The following is a 25,575-nucleotide window of genomic DNA, read 5'->3' as shown; positions in this document are numbered from 1 at the left end:
TAAAGATATTGATTTTGTAAACAATTCTTCCTTCAGTGTATTTTTTAGAAATATTTGTTCGTTTGGCTCTACAGAAAATTACCTCTTATTGAATTCAAATATAGAAAAAATAAGATTAATCGCACAAATGCGTCTAATGGGTAAAAAATTAGGTAGAATTTTATTTAATAAAGAAAGATACGAATTTAACCCTACAAATATTTGCTTGCTGTGTTTGCTAAAAGTTGCTGATGATTTGTTTCATTTTCTTTTTGAATGCCCAAAATTCTCCGCTCAAAGAGACAAATATTTAGTTCAATATGTTTTAAGGTTAAATGCCCCAGTTGAATGTTTCGAAAATCTGTTAAACATTGATAATGTAATTAAACTTGAACATATTTTTTTGTATAGCATCATATGTTTAAAAGAAAGAAAATTATATTTAAACTATTCGGCCTAATTAAAAGATGAATGTTTTTTTTTTTTTCTGTTTCTTAGATTTTGAATTTTTTATAGTAGAAATTTTAATTTAAGGTTATATAATTCCAATTTTTTATTTATTTACATATTTATGTTGTAATTTTAATTTAAACCCTTTTTTGGTTTTTATTTTTTGAGCTAACCTATACATAGATGAATATTGATTTCTGTTTTATTTTTTGTAAATATTTGACCTCAACTCCATGCCATAAAGATGTATTCTTTTGTGCAAATAAAATGATTGATTGATTGATTGATAATATAAAACAAATAAATATGAAATAGCAATCATTTAAGAGTATCTCCGTAGTATGTAATGGCATTTAAAAGTATCTTCTTATTGAATTTACTTTTAAAAAAAGTCTTCCATTTTTTTTTAAATAAAATCAATAAAGAATGCAAACATATGTTAAAAGTTTTGACTTCTTTCTCCGTTCATACACTACATTAACCGGTTGCCAATAATTTTGAAAAGAGAATTACTTCTTCTGACACTATCTGCTCATTTTCTAACGATCCCTCTAATCAGTTTGCAGGCAACTTCCAGAATGTAATTTTAAAAAGAATGCTTTTTAGCTTTTAAATGACTTTCATTGAGACATATAAAGTAGATAAGATGCGTCAAATTCTTTAATCGCGGACCATTTTTAAACTCTGAATTTATTTTGCAAAAATAATAAAGGTTCACTCTTTTTATAAATTTATTTATTTAGATTTTAGGCTTCTTATTTAAAAAAAAAGAAGTTTTTAATGTAGTGCTGTTCTGTCTCCTCCTGCCTTGACTATGGGAAGTTTGATTACATATATTGTACAATTATTTTTTATTGTATTCTTAATCGGAGATTGGTAATTGTAGTGAAGATCTCTTCATATTTTTCAAAATTATTGTTTCAGTTTGGTTCATTCTTTGTTTCTTCTTGCATTGACTTAAATAGTATAATACTTTAGATCAGTCTTAACAGAAAGAAAACAACGCATACATGTTGGTAATAGAGGATCAGTTTTTTGAGTATTGTTATAGATCTCTTATCTGTTGGGCTAAGATTGTAGTTTTATTTAAATCGAAGTTCAAAAACCGTTCTTGTTTCACAAGTGAATTTAATGATCAATTTTGATTCCACAATACAGGAAAGTCATGTCCGGATTAACTAAATAACTAAATATTAAATAATAGTTTATAATTTTATATCTAAGTTTCAAATAATATAAAAACGCTTCAGAAATCTACCTACCGTTATGTATAGCCAAATAAAGTGTTGAATACAAATTTGGACAGGGACTGAGTCGATAGGGGTGACGTATGACTACTAAAAGAGGTGATTGTCTAAAATAAAGAAATTTCCAAAATAAATAGGAGTTTCGGTTCAAGACAGTAGTAATAGTTACGCGAATATGAACAATGCTGTTGGTCCTAGATGTTGGATGACAGATGACATTTAAGGTGAAATGGAGTCAAAGTAGTTAGATAAATTAAATAGTGAAAAATAAGAAAGTCTGAGAAGATGGCCCAAGAATTGTTGAGATGGAATAAAAAAAAGCATCAAATGAAGTATGATTTAATGTTTAAAGGAAGAAATGGCTGAGACCCGGAGACTGGAGACTACAGGAGAACATTTCCTAGAAAAAGATGAACAATTTTCAGGGAAGAATAGAATCTTTGATTAATTTTCATTTCATCCATCTTACCATGCTGGTTCTCGTGTCATTCTGACCGTTATTGGATTTAAATCTATTTTCAAAGATTGAAACAGATTTTAGTAAAGAAACGAGACCTAAGTATGAAGCTAGTGGCACGCAGTCCTCACACAGTGTGAGCACAATTTGATATTGTTTAGCATTGCGGAACTAATCGTGAGTTCAATAAAGATACTTACAGTTATATAGAGGAACCACAGTATCAAGGAGGGTGCATATTTGAACCAGTCAGTTGTCATGGCGATCTCTGGAAACAAAACAAATAAAATTAATTTGATAACAGTGATATTTTAAATATAGGCAATTCATTTACTTGTGAACAGTAAAAAAAAAAAAACAGTTTGCAGACAATATGTAAACATTATCTGTTTAAATGATGTTATGTCAAACTCTTGCTAAAGACCAAGTCTTTACAAGCAATATAATACAATATAAACATTAAATATTAAGGCACAAGAAAACTAGTTCATGTGTGCACAGGACTTCAACTCGAAGATCCTGAGATTTTCACCCCTTCTTACTACACTTTACACAGTCCAGTGATGGACAGAATCTCCAAAAAAAGTTGGGAATTCGTTATATATTGGATCAGGTGGCTCTTCCACAAAAATCAGCGACTTACAAGCCTTGGTCCTTGAAGCAAAATATACAAGCTAATCAGGGCTTCTTCCCGTTTAGGACAAATATCTATCTATTTAGAAAGATTTTTAGTTAGAAATCTATAGACTTAAGACAAATTATTAAATGCAGTAAGAGAAAGTTACGTGAGTGTCTCACCACAATTTTATTTCTAAATATCCGGCTTGGATATTACTGTTTCTTTTATAGTAATAATAATACTATTTCTTTTTTCGTTCAAAACTTTTTTAAAAGTTTGTATCTTATCAACTAATAAATTAAACTAACCAAAAACCTAAAAGCTATAATAATGCTGTCATAGCAACCTATTCTGACTGCTTTTATACAGAATATATCATTCCAGGCACACCCAAGCAGAAGATTAATAAATTATGTAAGAAGTACTCAGGGGGTTTGTCCATTATCCCTCCGGCTCTTAATGTCTATCCTTGGCATTTTAAACATCATCATTTTTGTACATTAAAGAACGTGACAAATTTATCAAAAAATGAACAAGAATTTTAGCATGAATGCTGTTTAGATAAGCTTAATGTGGCAAGATTATACAAAGAGCGATCAGCACTTACTGATGTATGTTCAAATCAGGCAGTAAAATTTATATTAGAACAGCAGATGGTAAAACGTTCTCAATTTGTAAATAAGATGGTTTGTATGTACCCAAGGAAAATTGAACTTCAATTCGTCAGCTTCAAACTTTTCTTTTACATTTCGGTGAGCCAAGTGATTCTCAATTTCTATAAAGCGTTAAATACTAAAAAAGGGTATACAACTAATGTAAAGAAAATGCAAAGCTCTTTCTTTTTACATTTGAAGCTCTGAAAGATAGAAAATGTTACATTGAAGCACAATCATGATGATTGTGGAAACAGTCGGCAAAGTGTTTGGCAAAAATCGTTGTCAATAGACAGTTTGAATAACCATTGCCGTTAAAACCCACCAACACCCCTGGGCTGTTAAACTCAGTCTAATAACTTGCTTAGCAATGTCTTTTAATTCCTACTTCAAATTAATTGCTCAGGGCTCCCTTAAATGCTATAAAAACAACATTTCGGTTTTCTGTACGACTGAAAATGACCAAACTGCCAGAAGAATTAACTCTGGAGCATGCCTTATTGATGATCGTAGCAAAGCACACTCTAATCTGAAGCTGCAGTTACCAGAAACCTGTGCCAATTTTGGAGGGTTTAGATTGCATAACTCATGATAGGTTCACCAATCTTGAGATATAGGACGTATGGTGGAACTCATAATTGAAATTGTTTCTGGTGTTTCATAGAAAGCTTTCTATCGCCGTCAACCACCATGATTCTGAACCATAAAACTCACAATAAGTTTTCTATTTTCTCTCTTAAAACATTAGTTTTTACTTTTCATTCTTATGTTGCGGTTAGTCGTAGAATATTCAAAAATTTGTTTAAGTTTAAATGAAACTTACATGCCAGATTTCGAATTAGCCGGTCTTGTGGTTTCAGAAATTTCGTGATGAATGAGTGAATCATATTTGGTTTATATACATAAATATGTGTATGTCCAAAGTTAATGAATAAATTAGTAATTATTTATTTTTTTTCTATTTTTGCAGACCCATAAGGACTCGGAATCTACTAATTCATCACTAAACGGCCATCTCTACTTTGCAGAAAAAATATCTACAATCTGGTCCTCAGATCTTGTTAAAGGAACATTAAAATAAACTGAATAAATTAAAAAATATAATAAAGAAAAAAAAAAAACTTGTCCAGTATGTTAATTTGCCAGGCGGATATCCTAAATACGTCCTGCCTTTAGAACAAAAAAAATATATTTTGATTTGAAAGATATTAACATTAAACGGAATTAAGTAAACTGCTAAATCATAGGCTTGGCAGAGGAGTGTGGAACTCCCTCCTCATTAAGACACACTACTAGAGAAGCCAAAAAGGCAGGTCCAAAAACTGGTATTAAACTTGAAGGCCTGCTGGCACTTTGTTACACTTCTCAGCTCTGACAGTATTCACCTTCAACAGTCAGAGAATAAAACATAGAGTTCACATTTAAAAACAAACTAAGGATCATTCATTTTTTTAAATTACATACTATGTCCACTAATTTGAAATTATGTTTCACATATTTAAATTTAATAAAATTGTTTCAGTATTGTAGTTGTACCATGTACAAAAATAATAAATTTCTCCAATATTTACACACTTCTTAGGTCAGTGCCAAGGCCCTGAAGTTGTATTTAAAAAACTTAAAATTTAATTCGATATTTGTTCTATTTGTTCTGGTTTAAATATATTGTAGAATATTTTATTTGTTTATTTATTTTAACAATGTAAATTGGTAATTACCAGATAGCAAAACTAGTGCAATTACCACGATGACTGGGCAGACTTTTCTAAGGCTATCAAAATATTACAGTGATATTCAGGTGATCTAAAAGAAGTTCCAGTGCGATCAATTTTAGTGTATTGTGCCCAACTATATGATCACCTGACCGGAAAACATTCATTGAGGCTATTGAAGTTTTACAAAGGAGATTTCAACGTCTTCTTTGGCTTCGGACGACAGGGACTACTTTAAACTTACCATACCACCTAATAATGAAAACTACAGGACTTTAAAGACTGTTCTCTAGGAGACTATAAATTTTAGCAAAACATAATTGACTTCTTTTAAAATTCCAAATTGACACAGTTTCCAAGTTCTCAATTGCAATTCTTGGCAGAAAATACTCATCCCAAAAAAAACTGCTCACAAGACTCATTTTATAAAATTTAGTTTAATTTACAGACTAATAGAATCAGGAATCATCTCAGGACATCTCAAAACAAATACTAAGAAAAATTTGAGACGATTTCAAATTTAATTGGAATAAGAGCTAATGCAAAGTGAAGTAATGCTTCATTAACAACAAAATCATGGAAAGAGAGGTACTTCTACATTAACACTAGTTAATAAAATTTAAAGCCCAGAACGGATTCGAACCTAGTATCGTTTTAAATCCTTGCTTTACTTTTCTCGCATCCAACCGTTCGAGTAAGGCGTCACCTCCCTTGGTATCTATAGAAGCACAATCTTTTTATCTTTTTTTGGTACTTCTTAGAGTGTTGACAAAATTGTTCACACTTCTTCGTCGAACTTCATTGCAAATTGACCAACATATCCCTGCATCAAAACTTTATCTGGCTTTTAAAGAAAAGAATTATTTCTCTTAAAAAACCATATTGCTACTTAATATGGAACTACAGATAATATGGAATATATTCCAATATATATTGGAGTATACTTGTAATTACTAAACGAATGGTGAGAAATTTAAAGATCTTTGCTATTATGTAAGCTGTAACGGCCAGTTAATGTTTAATTTTAACGGACGTTTACAAATACATAAAAATCTTAAAGCGCTTAAATTTTTCATGGACATTGACAAATGATACCAGCGCTAGAGCAGTCAATAAAGAAATGTATTTTTTTTTTTTTTTTTTTTTTTTGTAAGGTCAACCAGAAGGTGGTGTTCGGTAATGCGAGTTCAAATTAGAGACCATGTGGCACCAAATTTTGGAAGGCTAGATTACATATATCACATCTACTTTGGGTGCGCCCTACTTTGATTGGCACTTCATGATAGCTTCAATAACTGGCAGCTAATAATATTCTGGTAATTTCTTTAATATTCAGCAACATTATAAGTTTATGTTTTATATGTTATTCACTTTGATGTGGTTTGCAACTGACTTTGTTCGCTATTATGGAGAAGTTAACTTAATCTATTCAGAATCGATGAAAAATAGAGATTGATTTAGAGTTAAGACAGTGGAAATGAGACGTAGGTGGAAGCTGAAATGTTCTACCTGACTTAAAAACAGATTTTGATCTAACTTAAAAATTGTGCTAACATGTCGCCCTCTTCAGGTAAGGAATTTAATTCAATTCTGCCTTAGAAAATCAACATTAGAATATGAGCTCTAAATTTTACTCTAAATGTATTAAACTGAGACCTAAATTCTACTACGAGTAAAAAAAAAGTAAGAAAATTGTAATTTTTATGGTAGAATTACCAATCTAAGGATGTCCATCGCTCTATTAGCACTCTAAGAAGGAGGCGATTTTTTCATGAGTTGTTGTAATGTATATAAGAAAATACGGACACACCACGCAGAGTAATTAGTGGCATTGTTAGAAACAATGAAGGAACTAATGAATTAAAAAAATAAGAAGGCAGATAGTGACAAGAAAAAAAAAGTAGTTTAAAGGAGACTTAGAGAGTTTACCAAACAGAGAGGGCCACTCACAAGAAGAAGCACCGTTGTAAAATGGACAATGCACTATTAACCTTCACCGTTATTAAGTTAAGACACCTCCATTCAGTTATTCACCAGCAGCAAATTGAGTAAATTTATTGTGATTCATCTTTTGTTTACATAAATACTTTATCGATATTTGATGAATGATGCTTTCCTTTAATGTATTCAAATCTTTTTATTATTTATTGACTCATTGTTATTGTGTATATATGAAACTAATTATAATTTCATGTTTCCTTTATTTAAGATTATTGGCTACCATCTCAGTAATGTTCGGAAGTTATTTATGTTGACATTAATTCTTGTTTTTACTCGTTTATCTTTTATTAAATTGCAAGGTGTGTTGTTTTTCGTGTACATTGTCTTTTGATATAATTAACATTAGCTAAGTGAATAGTTCAAAAAAGAAACCTTTAAAAATGTGCTTACTATTATAATTTATTATTTTTGGAAATTAATGATTACAACTTCATTTATAAAGCATCAAAGAAGATATATATGCACAGGGTAAACCACAATGATGGGATACATATCTCTCTCTGCAAGAAGTAAGAGGTTCGCAACTCTCTCTCATCAACACATCAGGTAGCCTAAGAAAATGGTCTACCTACTCAGACACAGGCTTAGATTAAAGTAAAATCTAAACACTAATCACAGTTTACAGATTATACATGCATTAAAAAGAAGTCGCTCTTTGCTGACTTTATCACCTCAAACAGGCTACATCATTTTCGAGAGAAAAAATCTAACCCATACAGTATTTCCATCACTTGCCAGCAAGTTGTTGCCAAAGATTGGAGGCGTAAAAAGAAGTATCGGCGACTGAGAATATTCGTTTTAAATGGCTTGGATTCTCAGTGTTGAGATTTGAAGGTTTTCCAGAACAGTACAATTACAGTCCAGTTGGGAGACAGCGAGGTATAAAGTTAGAGAGAGTTAGATTAAACTTGAAAAAGAAAAAACAAGTGAATGATAGATCTCCATTCTCTCTCAGCAAAAAGTAAAGGGTTCAAAACTCTCTCACTTCAGCACATCAGATTGTCTAAGGAGGTGGTCTACCTACACAGAATCTACAGAGGCCGTAGTCTTAGATTAGAGTAAAATCTAATGTAGTAGTAATTCAAGGAGGCTGAAGCGTTGGTCAATAGAAATTCGTTGAAGTCTTGTGCGGACATTCCAAGTTAGTCTCTTGTTTAAATAAAATCCAAAATAACGAAAATAATCTGCGGGAGGGACAGTAATATTGAACGTAACGGAGTACTTTTTAATTCAGGTTCAATAATACCAAGTGCGGTTACAAACCATTATTGTAAACAATATCTATAATTATTGTTTTTTCTATTGAAGAACTTTATATTGCCTCCAAAGGTATGTCCATGAGGCAAAGGCATCGAATTCTGACAAATAGGTTTAATTTCAGAAAATTATTATTAAAATTTCAAAGAGTTTTATTTAACAGTGTGTTAACAAACCTTTTTTTAACCGACGGATGAAGAAACGCACATAAAATTAATGAAAATTACGTTTCAAACTAGTCCTTTGGAAAATAAAATTTTCATATTAACAATTTCATTATCATTTTTATTTTATGATTATAATTTCTGAAATTTCCTTGTAATAAAAGAAATAACATCTGCGCTTCAGTTCAAAAAAGGACGTAATAGATAAGGTTTGTTGTAGGTCTGCCTGAAGTAGGTGTAATTTAATTATAGCTAAGATAATGGAAGTATTGTCTGATGATAATGATAGTAATACAAGCAGTATGAGTTCTAGCCCAACTGATACCTCCATCAGTCTGAAGGAACAAGCTCATCAACTATTACTTTCAATACTATTTTATTTAATAAAAAAAAAATAAATATTTAAAATCTTCCTATAATTTCAAAGTAAAATAATTTAATTTTTCTCATTCATTTAGTTCATAAATGGAAAACCCTTCTAGTGATTATTTTGAACCCTTAAATCTACCTAAAGCTTCTTTTTTCATATACGTACTAAACTCATGAATTTGTTGCATTTATAAAGGTTAAAAATCTTAAATAAAGAAAATGATCTAGGCCTCGAAGTACCCTACGGGCGCCATAAACTTTTAATATGAATCGCTATATAATCAAGATCAAAATCCTGACAAATGTTTTCCCAGAGTTGTAATTTTTTTTTTAATACAAATCGCAAAGTTCAATCATCTAGAAATGCTCCCGCTCTTTAAACAAAAGTAATAACATTTTAAATTGAAATAAAATTTAGCAATATGTATTGTTTTCTTCAACTAATAATTCTTACTTAAATTATTACAAAATGTTATACTGAAATAAATTAATTGTTTTCTTAATAAAATTTGCCAAATAATAATTTAATTTATTTTGCATTATATTTTATTCCTTTTTAGTTATACAATAGAATAAATTGTTCGTTACATAATTTTATAATAAATTGCTCTGAATGATTTATAACCACCTCAAATTGTCACAATAGACTGATAATTAATTTTGAGATCATTTTAAGATATTCTTGGAGTTCTAAAGAATAAAATATGGTCTTTATTACAGAAATTATTCCTGGAGGTCTGGATGACATTCGCTTTGCAACGGGTACTTATACTAACCCAATCGTGGTGGCTAAAAAAATAAGACTTTTTTTTTAATCATAATCTTCTCGGTGTGTGAGAACCTTTGGCTCTTTATAGGTGCTTTATGAGGTAGACACAATAAGCCTCTTTTAGCTGTGGAGAACTACTGTTCTAAACTACTTAATGCCCAAAATTTCGTAAGGTGTGGATGAATGGACAAAAATATAGATCTATATACTGAAGTAAACCGGTCTTGGTCATATCTATATTTTTTACAATGTAAATAGGTCACTTTTCCAGACCTTACTCCAGAGTTTGTGTGCATGTGGGTTAGGGACATGTGGGTACACCAAGATTGCTGAAGAAATGTTTGCCCTAATTCTCCTTTTTGGGAAGTTTTTTCTGCTAATCTTTATCAAGCTATTGTGTATTTTTAATCTAAAAAAAAAAAACCTTCAAGGTTTTAAAGAATAATGTATTAGAAATATCACAGCTTTTTTTAAAAAAAATAGTTCTAAATTAGTTTAAAAAATTTACCATAAAAACACAATAATGTCGCAACAGCAGTTTGGTGTCTACCACAGACTGGCAGACATCCAAACACTGGCTTCCCTCCTACTCGAAGAGACACGAAAATTAAACATTTACTAATGTTAGGAGGACAATCCAACGAGAGAAACAATTGATTATTGTCAGAGATATGAAGGCGGTTGCCTGAGGGAGTGTAAGAAACGTTGTGTAATATCGACGACAAATCCTCAAGGTTATCTTAATAGTCCTTCAATATATTTTTGTAGCCTATGTTTCCAGGGTATTTTATTGATCTGAAAGATTTCAATATTTACTTCAGAGGACTAGTAATTTGGCTCTTGTCAAGTTTGCCTGAAAGGCCGGTGTAAGCATGTATTTGTTATAAAATTAATACAATGTAGGTTTTATCAAGTTCATATATTGATTGACATATATGTTTGCAGTTTGAGCTTCCCTGTGGTGCACAAGGAGTTCGCCGAGCCAGTTCTCTTTTTGGAATTGCAAGGCATTATAACTAAACTTTTTTTCTCTGGTTCCCCCGTAATTTTTTTTAAATTTTATTGCTTGACTTTTTTCTTCTTATTTTTAAATGTTTTATACATTTGTAGATTACTAAATTATTTATTGCTGAAACGCTTAATAAAAGTACTTTGTTGTTATACTTTAACTCGATTTATACTAACATAGAAATGAATAATTATTTATTTAATTAAAAAGTTATGGTTTTTGGTGCTCCTGCTCCTTGTTAAGAGCATGGATTTACTTGTTTCTTTTTTTATGCGTAGTTGATGGATTTTTTTTTTTATAAGAATCGAATGTTTTTTTTTCTCATTATTGTTAATGGTTTATGAAACAAATATGTTAATACAAGATGAAAAGAGCTGAACAAGACTTACTTATTTACATTTCCTTATTAAGAACCTGTGAAATTTATTTATTTGTGTACATTTTGATGTTAATCAAGAAAATTAAATGTATTAGAGAAAGAACCAAAAATTAGGATTACACCTTCTGAACTAATGTAGCTATGCTAGAGCTTAGTGTACTGATCATTATTCAATTCTTGTTGATTGCTTTGTCATCAGTCATGACAAAGTTAAATTTTAATTTCATAAATTAAATAAAAGTAGTGACTGTTTAAAATTTGCTTAGTAATCATTGTGGGCTTAAGTGTTTTAAATAATTTATTGGGCGACTCTCTAAATAAATTGTACAAACGGTATTAATTTTTATAAAATCAATAAAAAATAACATAAATAAATAAATCTTATGGGCAGTTTCTGTAAGATAAATTTTTACTTTATCTTACTCCTCAGAGCAGATAATTTTATTGTACTTAGGGCTCCCTGAGTAACAAATTAATAGTTAAATTGGCAGTGGGTGTAGCTGTTTGTGTATAATTTAGGATGTGTTCATCATTCATGATGTAAAATTGGCAAGAATCTTTCTTCTATACAGGAAATATTAAGAAAGGTTTCAGAAGTAAAAAGTCTTCACAACAAATAATACTTCATTATTGCTCTACGTTTAGAGCACAGTAGCACAAACTTAATCAACAACTTCTATGAGATTAATAGTTGAATAAAATTTAAGAGCTGGAATCTTCTGTTTAAGGGCTCCAATGGTGGTACCCCTGAAGCGTAGAGCCGTAAAAAAATAAAAATAATAATAAATAAAAAAAACACTTAAAAATTTAAATAATATTATTGTCAAACGGTCTATATAAGCAACAGAAACAAAAACCAATATCAAACAGCCTAAAGGTGAACCAATTCTAAATTTAGCACAAAAAACTTCTCTTAATTTCCGCTTTAATAAACTGAACAGTACTCTAAAATAAATAAGGATACTATTTTTTGAGTTGTCACAAAAGTGTTCTTTCTTAAGTGAATTACTTGTGCTTGGAAATTAATTAAAAAAGCAGAAATGAAAATTCAAAAGACTTTATTTATCTCAAGTAAAAAAAGACTTAAAATGGCCATGTACACTTTTTCTTACAAGTTGACACTTTTTAATTCAGTTTCCTTTAAATTTAATGGCAATCTTCATTCTCAGGTTTTTTTATAAAAAGGAATTCATATGATTAGAAGAAAAATATGAAAATATATTAGGCCTAAGTATATAAATTTAGTAAGAAAGGAAAGATGGAAGTATCAGGGTGCTAGCGTTGAGAAGAACCGAAAGGAAATACCTGAACTGATATTGACAGCGTTAGTGATAGTTAGTCTTGAATACAAATCTTACGTTTGCTGAGGACAGGCTGCTGTGAATTGTTTGCAAACACTTTTGAATTGATTACAAAAGATAGATTCATCCTAGCTTCTTCACCGTGGCTTTCAATTAGATACTAGGAATTATTTATACATGTGAAAGCTTTTTCAAATGCTTGTTGAGACTCTAACATTAAATCCTGCTTGCACTCATGCGATGCACCTGTTTTGTCATTCATTGCATGAAAAATTTGATTTTGTAAAATTAAGAATTGAAAATTTACCTTAGAATTGTAAAATAACTAACATAAGTTTAAAAGAAGGTGAACAGGACATCCGGAAATATTTCTATAAACAAAGCGAAGTTATTTTGTTTAGAAATAACGGTCGTGTGTAAATTTTAACACCAATCCGACACTTAGGTTCTGCAAGTTGTAAATACTGAACTATTGACTCAGGCTAATTGAGTTTTTTTATCCTGTAAATGAGTCATCACTAAGAACTATTCTTTTCATTCATCTTTACCTCGAACAGGGGAGATGTAAAAGAAGAAATTGTTGTTAATATGTTCTAAAGAAAGATGATACATTGATGCCTTCATTAGTAGCAATTTAGACAAACTATAGATGTTAAGTCTGCTAATGAAACGATAATTACTTAAAGAGTGACCTTTAGTTTCATATTATTGACTAGAAAATATCAAATAAATCAGTTTTTGGTTGATGCAAAGAGCATCTCTTCTAAAACCTCTATAGTCATGCAATTTTACTGAATTAAGTTTTCTTTCTGTTGAATCGAATTTAAGAGTAAAGTAAATAAAATCGCCTATTTTTCCTGGCTTGGTTTAACGTCCAAAACTGCTTAATTAGTTGTCTTGGAGGGGGACTTACTATATAAAAAACCTACCCCTGAATCGAATATATAATAAACTTTAAATTTTGAAGCCGACAGACTGGTTAGATAAGGGCTTTTGCAGATACCCTCAAGCCTCAAACCTTATTGCGGCATTTCACATAATAGAGCATTTGAAAAAAAGGATCACACAAGCAAAGCAAACAATCTCCAATCTCCTAGAGAAGCATAGCGGCGATAAGGTACTCCAGAATTTTCTTTGACTTGAAGGCTTGCTGGAACTGCCTCCTTAACTAAAAGTCGAAATAAGGAAGGAATTAATGTCATAGCTTCTGAGTACTGTATCTTGAGAAAACATCTAATTTGTGTAGCTGTGGAAAAAAAGAAGAAATAAAACCTAAAGTTTTGATTCGGAGCTGACTGGAAGTCGATTTCTTCGCCTCAGTCTGGCGTCCTTGAATCATAAGAGGGAGATGCTTCCACAATAAACGCACTTGTGGCTTAAGATGTGAAGACCTCGATTTCAGATTACAGAAGAATTCACTAATATTATTGCGGAATTCTGGGTAAACGGCAAACGTTGGAAACTAATTATAGAGATATAACGTCATGAATTTTAGTTTCTATCGCAGTTGAGGGGTCCCTACAAAGAGGTTCCGGTTAAGTTACAAGATCATTTATTTATATTTGTATTTGATCACTTGGCGAGCACGTGACATTAGCCATGCTACAAATCAGAGACACCCTAAATACTTAGCTAAACTAAACAAACATAGCTGACACCTGTATTATAAGGAACTAACTACTTGAAATAATTTGTATCTATTTATAATTTACTTGTTTCCCAAAAAAGATAATATTGGAATTTATAACTTAAATTATAAATTTAAAGTAAAAAACAAAAAAGAAATGATAAAATGATTTTGAAGGTCATGAGGGCGGCTTAAAACTTCGAGAGAAATAAAAGAATTAGACAAAAAAAAAAAGATGAATACTTAAAGAACAAAAATAAATGAAAAGAAATGCTTGAGACCACACCCAAGGGTTGGCCTCGTGAATTCCTCCTTGAAGTGGCTGGAGAGGACAATAACATTCTGTCCCATGTTGGTAGATCTGTGTAGGAGCCATCGGGGAAAGTGCTGATTTTCTAATTTGCAGGAGGCAAGTGTGCAGTCGGAGATATTTGTAGATCCTGGTGCTGCCTCTTGGCTGAGAGTACTTCTTTATTAATGTCATGAATGGTTAGGTTTGCTAATTTTTTCAAAGGATTTTTCAAATTGATGGAAAGAGATAACCAAAGATGAAAAAAAAAGTATTTTATTCATGTGTAAGAATGAAATGACTTGTTATCTCACTATGTTTATCCCAGAAATTAGATTAATTGCTAATGAAATTACCCACTTTTGATCGTATAGGAATCCTATAGGTCAAGAATGCTTGGGATTGGAGGAAGATTATATCTGTTAATCGGCTCTTCTTCTCAGAATTTCCCTGAAGAGCTTGGTTCTTTTTTAATCAGAAGGAGTCATCCCTAGAACTTCTGAGTAGGGTTAAGGAGAGACGGTAGTGGAGAGACTGGACAATTTCAATGTGTTATAAGCTGATGGGTATCCTCACGGGGATTACTCGACTCAGAAAAGTATCTCAAGTTTTACCCACAGTTGTTAACATTGAAAGGATTGGATTAGCTTAAAGATATTGTCTTGGACTTAATGCGCGTAGGTACCCAGCTGGATGTACTATTCGTTTTAGATCGTAAACTTGTACTCTCCTCAGGAAAGTGTAACAAGATACTGCCCAGAATGCGTTAAGAAGGGTCCGGTCCCTTCAGCTGTTATCAGCGTTCACAAGAGTCTAAAAAGATTTTCACAAGCGATTACAGGTTCCAAATTGAAGACATAAAAGAATTAACCCAGATTATTGTTCTGAAGTTATGAATAAACTGATATCAGTAGTAAATGAACCCAGTAATGACCAAGTGGGGAGAAGTGGAATAGGAACTTCTTCAGTGATCTTCAGCGACGCTGCGGACTAGGATACCAACTATTTGGATTTAGCGAACCTCACTTAAACTCTACCTCATCACAAACTTTTACACAACACTGATACTTTACGGAGCCAAAATAGGTCTTTTAGGTGGTTATGAATTTGAATTATAACCACTTCCTTTATAATATAAAATCTACCAATCTACAAGGAGATGCAAGAGTCGGTACTAAATCTCGGAGTTGATCGCCTACCTTTGTATACCGAACAAGCTATCATCCCAGTGTGAACTTTAAAATACTCAACATCCCTTATATAACTATACTATAACTTGGCATGAGCTTGGGTTAAATTCAACGTTACTTTTATTAATATTTATAAATTATAGTTATAAGTAATCGAACAAATTTATCTGCAGATTGAAAAACTGTTAGGATTCAATTCAATAATTGCTTACGTCCAACTATAAAAGTGTAAACGTCTCTCATCGATTGCTGTTTGCTGAAAGATTAGTAGGTAGGTGCGGTCCCACTAAGTATTGTAAACTGGCTCTGACACTTCAAACCAAGGTCAATGTTACGTGAACCAGTTTAGTTATAAAAACTTATCGTTAAAAGAACTTAATGAGAGACAAGGTGAGTGATCTATAAGTTGCAATATTTGAATTTCCTATTATTGTTTTATTTATTCATACTACTTTATACATTTAATTATGTTACTAAGCCAGAGGTGGAATGTATACACAGGAAAGCCCAGAATTTGAAGTTACGATTGCAAAGTTAATGGAAAAATAAGAAATTTTTTTTATTGGAATGATTATGATTCCTCCTTTATACTTTTAATACCTAAAACGTAGGTGAATTGTAAGTACAGAGTAGCCTAAATTTGAAATTACCATCAATCTTTCATACAAATCTACTCAATTCGTAACTTCAAATTCAGGCGACCCTGTATTTACTAACTCTAGCTTAGTTATAAATACACTAAAGAAGAAATCTCATTCATTTGTTCAAAACCAGAGAAGAATTACTTATTTTGCCAATAATTATGCAATAGTAATTCCAAATTTAGGCTACTCTGTATATACAATCCTCCTTTGTTCTTAGTTATTATATGTATAAAGCAGAAATCTCAATCTTCGTAGTAAAACTAGAAGAGAATTCCTAAATTTCCATTAATTTGGTAGCCATAACTTCAAATTCGGTTTACCCTATGGCTTATTCCACCTCTGGCTTATTTAATAATCCCCTGAAGAAGAAATACTGTTTCCGGTCAAACTAAACAAGAATTCCTTATGTTTCTTTTTATTTTGCAATCGAAACTTCAAATCCGGAGTACCTATGTTTGTACAATCCAATTCAAGACTGAATTTGGAATTACCATTACAAAATAATAGAAAAAATAAGTAATTCCTTACCTAGTTTTGACCAAAAGTATTTGAATTATTCTTCAATAAATTAATAACTAAGCTAAAGTTGGATTATACTCACAGGATAGACCGAATCTGAAGTTACAATTGAAAAATAAAAGGAAAAATAAGGAATGGTTGTCTAGTTTTACCAGAAACATTAGGATTTCTGCTTCATTTTATTAATAATTAAACCAGAGGTGGGATGTATACATAGGGTAGTCTGAATTTTGAGTTATGATTGCAAAATTTATGGAAAAATAAGAAATTAACCTTTAGATTCACTGGAACGATTGAGATTTCTACTCGAATGTATTAATTAATAACTAACTCAAAAGGGAATTGTAGAGACAGTGCAGTCCGAATTTGGAATGAACATTGCCTAATTAATAGAAAAATAAGTAATTCTGGTCTAGTTTGAATGGAATAATTAAGATTTCTGCTTTATAGTATTGATAACTAAGCCACAGGTGGATTGTGCAAGTAAGGTACCCTGAATTTAAAGTTACGAATAGAGAATTAATGGAAAAATAAAGAATTCTCATTTAGCTTGACTCGAAAGATTTCATTCGAAGATTCTTTCGTAATCTTTCTCTTTATATTGTCCAAAACTAGAAGAGAAGTTCTTATTTTTCCATACAATTTTCTGAAGTAATTTGAAATTCGGCTACCTTGCGTATACATTCCACCTCTGGCTTATTTATTGATACACTGAAGTAGAAATCCAAATATTTGCGGTAAACTAGACGAGAATTTCTTATTTTTCCTTTTATTTTGCTATCTTATCAGAAAATTCAGGCTACGCTGTTTATCAGGGCCGGCTCTGAATGATGGCTAGTTTACAATAACCATCAGGCGAATAAAGAAGAAGAGAAAAAAACTGAATTTCTGCTTAAATAATGTGTAAAGAAGGACTGTAAGTTTTTCTGGTTACACTCAGCTTATGTCTATAATTACTTTCTTCTATTCATATAATCATGAGGGATAAAGATATTAATTGAAGGTGAAATGGGATAACACCCATCTGTCAACTAGTGGTCCGTTAAAAGGGAGCAGATTCATATAATTTTTGCAAATTCATAAAATTATATGGTACAGTTTAAAGTTCTTTTTAATGAACAGGTAATTTTTTACTCTCTTCAAATTAAGAAGTTTTTTTTATTTCCACTATGATGTTGGTAATTAAAAAAAGTTATTGATTATTATCGTAATTTCAGGTGTTAAGAAAAATATTTAATAAATTTTGTTTTGAACCAAATTAATATGGATTGTACCCCACTTTTCAGTAGGTTCATCGTGTTGTATAGATGTATACCACCAGCCTTCTCCTTGCTGTACGGTACGGGAAGGTGTACCATCCCAGGTTACTGTCGAAAATCAAAGGCATCCTACCTCACAGCTATTTTCTCTTCTTCAAATCCGGTTTTTGTGAAGTCTCTCAAGGATCTTCCTTTTCTCCCTGCTTTCCTGTGAATGCCGGAGTATTCAGGGTCCTATTTTATGCGCTATTTACTTTGCTGATCTTCCTCTACATCCTAGTGTAGTAACTTTAAACTTGGCTGCTGAAAATACGGCTATTCTCTCTTCTCATCCCTAACGTGTCTCTTCCTCCTGACATCTTCAAGAACATCTGAAGTGAAAAGTGGTTCACATTTTTGTATTTGGAACAGAAATTATTCAAACCACTCAGACGTGCTTACACTCTTCTTGTTCTAGTCTTTAATTAATCCGCATGAATAAGAATATTTCAACTAAGTTGATATTTATTGTACATAATTTTTTAAAAAATCAATGCTCATTTTTTATCAATTATTTTAAGAATAGCAGCATATCATATTCATTGATTAAATATGATATTCTTAGAAGAAAGCTATGAATAATATGAAAAGTTAGAATGACATTTATCTTCTGATAATCCAGATAACTAAGATTTGGCAAGAACGAATGAGCTTCGAGTGCTTTTAGGTCCCAGAATTCGAAATAGAACAAATTTAGAAGAGGGAATTTGCGTGAGCGCGGGTCGAAGAAGATAAACGACAAAAACAAAATAAAGAAAGAGAAAAAATTAGCCAAAACCTTCAAAGATCCTTCGCAAGTTGCGTGAAAGAATGTTCTTGCCTGAAGGAAGGCTGAATCCCGCTCAGGATTGTTAAGATGTTACCGGTAAGTGAAGCAGATACCGGTTTATTGAAAATGGTGGGATTGTAATGTATACCATGACTAATTTCTTTTTTTTTCTTTACCTTTAAGAATGGTTTGACCTTTTAAAGTATCATTTAAATAATGGAATAAAGTACAGATCAAGTACAATTTATTTTGCTTGTATATTTGGTTTCTAATTGGATTGTAAAGCAGGTATAATAAATACTTCCTGTTTTATACGGGCTTCAGAGGGAAATTTAATGTTAAATTTAAGTAGTAAAGTCTGTGCTTCCAGATCTTAAAAATGATTAGAATGGGTTGTTCACTACAAATTTTGAGACTGTTAACTAATCTAAATAGAACGTGTAGGTACCATTGCTCTATTCCTCATTTAAGTAGACAAAAATGAACATATTGAAATCCAACAATCCTAGGTCTCTAATCCTCCGCTTTGCATATCTCAGATCTTCGTTCCCATCGTAGACACTAAAACAGCCCACCTACTTCTGTTAGTGATGAATTAACCCATAACAAAGAAAGGTGTGTCAACAATGATATGGTCGTTTCATTCAACATAATATATATATCATGTACAGTGTGTGTTGCAATACTTGTTTTCAGTTATAAATGCTCAGTTTCTCCACAATAAGTATGGTCCATTAATATTTAAATTATTAACAAATGGTATTGATTATTTTTATAATAAAACTATTAATATTCTACCAGATTTATTGTTACTTTATCATCTTTCTTTTATTTGCTTTCAGAATTCAGTTGTAATGGAGATTGGTTTTGACAAAATGGATAATATATCTTTTGAAACACATCCTATTTGTGGGAGGACATTAAGGATTAATTCTTAGGAGCTTTGGGAGGAGAATTCCCAAACTTAAGAGAAGAAATTTGAAATTAGTTTTATAACGATGATTGCAATTACGATATGGTAGCGATGTTGCCAAAGTTTATTAAAAACGAAGTTTAACAAACAAATAAAGCTGCTTTGTTGAATTATTTCTTCAGATGTCATTGTCTTCTTCATCCCTCAGTGAAGACTTGTTCTCTTGTTACTGATTTTTTTTACCTCTGGTACTTGGAGAGGCACGCAACTTGACATTTATTTTATTTATGGACATTATTTATTTATTCACTCTGTTAATAATTACAGTTGACAGAGTGATACAGCCTTTTTGGGAATACTGTTTCATAGAGTACTCCCGCCGCTTGACAAGGCAGTATAAGCTGCTGCAGAGAGTATTGATAAGATTTTGGACATATATCCATTAAGTTGCCATTCTTGTCCTTTTCTTTTTATAGTCAAAAGTAAATGAATCAAATGTAAAGATTATGGTTCAATCAAAGTTTGTAAGAAGGTGCAAAAGTACAATTAACACAACGATGAATCAATAGAACATGCTTAAATCCAAATAAGAAAAGGCCACCTACTTTCACCGACAATCACAACATGGAATTCGCAATGGAACAAAAATTTACCATTTCATTTTTGTTAGATCCAAGAGAAATAAGCAATGAATTGAGGGACAAGAAGTTCAACAACTTTGTCTCTTCCTTTTAAATGTCAACATTTGTACTAATATTATTTAAATTATTAGTTGAATAAATAAATCAGACACATTATAAGAAAAAGAAAAAAAAAATACTACAATAAAAATGGTAATTTAAAACCAAATTTCAAACAGCATTTAAAAACTTTAAAAACAAACTTTCTCTGATATAAATAAAAAAATCTGATTGATACAAACAAAGTATTGTTTCCTCAAAAAACTGTCTAACATAAATTTATTTGATAACTGTAAAAAAAAAATATAGATATCTAAAATTTAGCCTTCGCTTCAAAGCAAGAATGCCATGAATATTAAACCAATTTTTCGGGTTTGATTGTTTAAAAAATTAATTAATAAACAGACAGAAGTAAAAACAAAATTTATATTCAATAAATCACTTTTTTAATGCTAAATTATTATATAAGTTAAGTGTTAATTAAAGCTTTTTCAGTTTATTAATAACTTAATTCCTGACTAATTTATATTAGTTTATTATTATTTTGAATACAGTTAATGAATGCTAGGAGGGAATTTGTAAATAATTAATAAATAATAATATATTTATAATCCATTAATACATTGTAAAAAATGTCCTTCACCTTGTCCACTTTTTCTTAACATTGTTAACATTTAATTTGGCCAAAATACAAATATTATTTATAGAATGTGGCAAATGATTTATGTTTTAAAGGAAAAGTTTTTTTTTTTAATTATTAAATATTATTATTTCAAGGCATTTTTCTTTTTTAATACTGTCAATCCAAAATACATTTTTATTTCTAAATGAATAATTTTGCAAACTACATAAAAATAAGATCACCATTTAGAATAGACTTCAAAAGACGGGTGATCAGAACTCGGAACATTGGTTATTACACAGTCAGATGTCCACGGATGATTCTGAGATCGTGCTGCTGGACCGTTAATGTGGATGTGGGAGCTCGGCGATACAAAAAAAAAATTGGAAATATAAAAGCAAAATTAATAAGACTAAGTAATCCTGAACTAGCTGAGAATCAGTAGTGATACTTAAAAAAAGGTAGATAATAATAATAATTTTATAAAAGTAATTATGGTCCAGTAATTGTTGTAATAATATGTTAGAAGACTGCTTTAAAAAACTTTGTTACATGGTCATTATAGGCGAAGCCATGAAAGCATTCCACAGTATGACCAAAAGGGAGGGTGGAATTAAAGTTTTTGAGACAAACACTCAGTGGTCATGAGGACCAGCAGGATTGAACCGGTCCTGCTCTCCTCTGCTCGAGATTTGGCTTGGAATTATCAGTAGAGAACAGATAGTTTAAGCTATGGTTTCTTACTTCGGAGGATACAAAGGTATTAGTTCGCTTCAGGACGGTTCTAGAAACCTCTGGCCTTAACATACAGAAGCTGAAGTTTGAATGTTAAAAATGATCTACCCCTAGAAAGCGTGGTTCAAGCATAAGTGATGATTACTAAGAGTAGCATGTTAAGGACGATTAGAATTAACGTTTTGAAGGAAATAGGAATGTCCTCCGACAGTCAGGTGCTTTGAAAGAGCTGATTTATCCAGAGAGTTCATCAAAGATTTTAAGAAATTGCAAAAAAAAAAAGACTACGAAAAATATAAGTATAATGAAGCTCCTCTGAATACCTAGAGCCAAAGAAAAATACCAAGGGATGAGGTAGCGAAGTAGGATTCAAACTAAGCGTGAATCAGCATTAGCTTTTCCAGAGAAGTGTTGGAATACCAAAATTACGGAATGGGAAAGTAGCATTGACGATGCGCTTTTTGCTTTCGATTAATGCTTAATCCAAGAGATTTATATAGAAAGTTAAATCACATTAGAGTTAATCAATTGGACGGAATAGTCTTGAGAAACTGGCCAGCGTCGCCTTAAGATTTTCTCTTCTTTAATTGCTAATTGTCCGGTGATAGTTACATTCCCGCTTTTACAAGAGTTCACCATGCAGTAGCCCGCAGAGCTCTGAGAAGACTAGCTCCTAACATCTCTAGCTTCTAATTCTCTAACTTCTTCTCCGTCTAGCTTTTAACATCACAAAATATTGACGCGCCTTTAATGGTGATTAACTATCATCATTAAATCACTTTTATTTGAATTTTTTCTTAAGTTTTTTGCTGTAAGTGAGGCGTTATCTGTTTTCTGTGTTATTTTTGTGGTTAGTTTCATGAAGTCAAACTGCACAAATTCGTCTCCATCTTTTGTTTGAAAACTCTATTTCCTGAGAACATTGAATTTAAAAGGATTCTGAGGGTAGAGTCAACGTCACTCTCAAGAGGACCATTTTACTATTGTGATGCTTTCAATATTGTCAAAAATAAATAAAATGCTAATTCAATGATAATCGTGATAATTCTCTGTTAAAGAAAGTTGTGTAAGTTTTTACATAACGGGATTTAAACTTCCTATTACAGCTTTATAAAAAAGAATAGTTTGATAAAAAACATTTGATATATAAACTACCAATAATAATAAAAAAAACTCTGTAATTGAAAACACAATCATTAATTTTTTTATTCGAATATATAATTTTGATCTCAAAAAACTTGTCAGTAAAAAAGTAGCAATTTATTGAGCTCTATTTATAAATGGGAGTCTTAGGCCAGAACATGATCTTGCCTAAATTGGTTAACCAATACACACATGTCCGTTAAGTGCCTTGAACTTTAAAAAACTTAATACAATTATTACCCTCTTTATGTTTTCAATGTTTTTTTTTATTTTTCCTGAACCACGCCCAAAATTCGTCACGCTTCCTATGGATTCAGTTTTTAGGTGGGTCGTAGAACAGTAAAGCAAAGCAAAGCAACATCGCAAAGCTCAGCATTTTTTGGGAAGGATTCGTGGATGGAAGTGGAAAAGTGTTGAAGATTGTGTTACCTTTTATATTGTGTACATTAAGCATGACAAATTCCTAAACTAACATGAGACAATGTTGCAGCTTAAGTTTAGGTTCGTTGCAAAATAATAATATTAATAAAGTTAATGTTTACAGAAACATTTAGCTCTCTAGTTAGCGTTCTGGATTCCCACGTGGAGTTCTCGCTGCTAGCCCTTAGATTTTCTCTTTCCAAGAGCTTCATACAGCTCACTGTGTTGTCTGTAACGAAAGAACTATACGGAGGCCGGAGTGCTTTGCAAAAAGAACCTCTTGGAGCCAATGACCTCAAATAATTTTTATAGAAACGTATGTTAGATTTATTTCAAGAAATACAAAATATAATCTGCTAAAACCTTTTCGTCAAATTTTGATGGACTTCTTCACAAAACTTTGTCATGAACTGGAAGTTTAACTATTAAAATTTCCAATTTAAGAAATGAGGTAGTAATAACTGAAAAAAATCGCGAACCGAATCGGTTCTGTTCATTCTTGCAAGAGGTACGAGATACAGAGAGCGACGTTTCTATTGAACCCTCTCCCACTCCGGTACGGCCTTGTCAAGGATGCAGCGCTCTTCATTTCTCTTTCTCTCTCACTCTCACACACACACACACTCCTACCAATCGTATAACGGACAGAGATTGAGTAATAATCGAAGACAGAGACCCACAGTGACTGATAGAAGACAATCTGACTGCTCGACACAATAGGTAGCCGTAATGAATGATCGTGAAAGATGCACTCCGTTTTGTTTTGTTCTGTCGTAAAGATAATTAGAATTTCTTCACCACTTTGTTGATATTTTTAAGATCTAGGAACAAATAATATTAATAAGACAAAACATTGTGGGAATACCAATATAAAAATGTTTAATGGCATAAATTCTCAAGATTTTGGGGTGAGGCTGTTACTACTTTAAAATAAATATTCTACAACTACCTAACAAGTTGCAACCAATTATAGACAGGAAGAACAACTTATAAAACCAAAAGAAAAATGATATTTATCTTCTTATTGATGGTGTAACGGTTAATTAGAATAAAATAATATATTGGCTTCTCTTTATCTTTCCTTAAAATCTACCCTGTGCTATGATTTATTTTTTATTAAATAACCTTTAGGAATGTTATATGATTTTTTTTAAGGCCAAGGTCCTCTAAAAACGAATGGAGGCCACTTGTTATGGATATTAATAAATCAAACTAAATCAATCACACGCCTCCGCACATACATAAAAACAAACATTCTTCCCTATTAGTGGGACAGAGGAGAAAACAATTTTGCCCACTTAACACCTGACAGTTCACAAATTTGGATAGGTGGCAAAAAGAAGGCAATAACTGTAATTCACACACACACACACAAATCTTTCCAGCTGCAGAGAAAATTTCTTTGCAAATAAACAAAGAAGAAAAGAGCACGCTTTTTATCATTTCTCAAATACTTTTATTTTATGTTATTTTGAATATACATTTGGATGTAGCAATATTTGCTGCATCCTCAGTTGATATTTAATAACAAGGATCTTAACCCTCTTACTTACGTTCCGAATCTTCTATGAATCTTAGGTGTCTCAAGACCAGAACTAAGATACATGAATACAATTCTGAATATGTGCCGAGATTCGTACAAACAACACACTAACACTCTCAACAATCGCTCCAATTTGCAGAGATAGTTGATGTTTGCAACTATTTGAGAACAGCGAACCCACAGGCAGACTCGAGCTCATCACTTGAATCTCTTTATATTTTATTGTTCCCACAGTCAATAATACACTTCAGAGAATCGTAGAGTCGTGGTGGACTTGGCTTATGGCCATTACTCCCAAAATTTTCAATACGAAACTCTTTGCTTCACTTTAAAAAAAACCTAGCTTTTTAAGCACATACAGTTAGTTTTCAAACCAAATAACTACAAAAATGTTTGTTAAGCAGATACTGAAACTGTGTCTGAATTATTCCATACATCCTCTCAATCCAAAAGAAACCAGAACATTAAGCAATGAATAAATTTTTAAGAATTTGCACAAATTAAATATGCTAGGTTTGATCGACGTAACTAAATTAAACTTCACCTACTTTTTTTTAGCCAACAAATAAGTTTTAATGTAAGTTACGGAATTGAAACAGTAATTATCCCATTTTCTTATAATTTGAATCCTCAAATAAAATGAAAATGCAAATTACCCTTACTCCTAATAAATACATGACGATCAACCCTTATAAACTGTCATATCGGACAGTTTTAATATATATGTAAAAATTTTGTTAGAGTTTATTTTGACAAATAAATATTCTATTTAAATGCTAATTGAGAAGAAGGAATTTACTTTTAATTTGTTTTTCAT

The 25,575-nt window shown here is 31.4% G+C and overlaps 2 protein-coding genes across 3 annotated transcripts in view; one reads left to right on the top strand and one right to left on the bottom strand.

The window, feature by feature from the left end:
* LOC141453191 (uncharacterized) overlaps positions 1-13,002 on the top strand; it is a 194,266-nt gene extending 181,264 nt beyond the window's left edge. The window contains exons 19-20 of one of the 2 annotated variants that reach the window (XR_012457831.1): positions 4,376-10,543; positions 10,623-13,002. The gene's annotated coding sequence lies outside the window, so the exon portion shown is untranslated. Of the gene's footprint in view, positions 1-4,375; positions 10,544-10,622 lie in introns of those variants that run through there. The other variant, XR_012457830.1, reaches the window with a different exon arrangement.
* LOC141453189 (uncharacterized) overlaps positions 1-25,575 on the bottom strand; it is a 55,529-nt gene that overhangs the window by 18,039 nt on the left and 11,915 nt on the right. The window contains exon 2 of the mRNA XM_074126043.1: positions 2,334-2,401. Coding sequence (XP_073982144.1) covers positions 2,334-2,393 — 60 coding nt within the window. The 5' untranslated portion in view covers positions 2,394-2,401. The remainder of the gene's footprint in view (positions 1-2,333; positions 2,402-25,575) is intronic.

This window comes from Rhodnius prolixus, unplaced genomic scaffold, assembly GCF_049639745.1.
Source record: "Rhodnius prolixus isolate KJV_2025 unplaced genomic scaffold, Rpr scaffold_3, whole genome shotgun sequence".
Taxonomy (NCBI): Eukaryota; Metazoa; Arthropoda; class Insecta; order Hemiptera; family Reduviidae; genus Rhodnius; species Rhodnius prolixus.
This window is presented reverse-complemented; position numbering and strand designations above follow the sequence as displayed.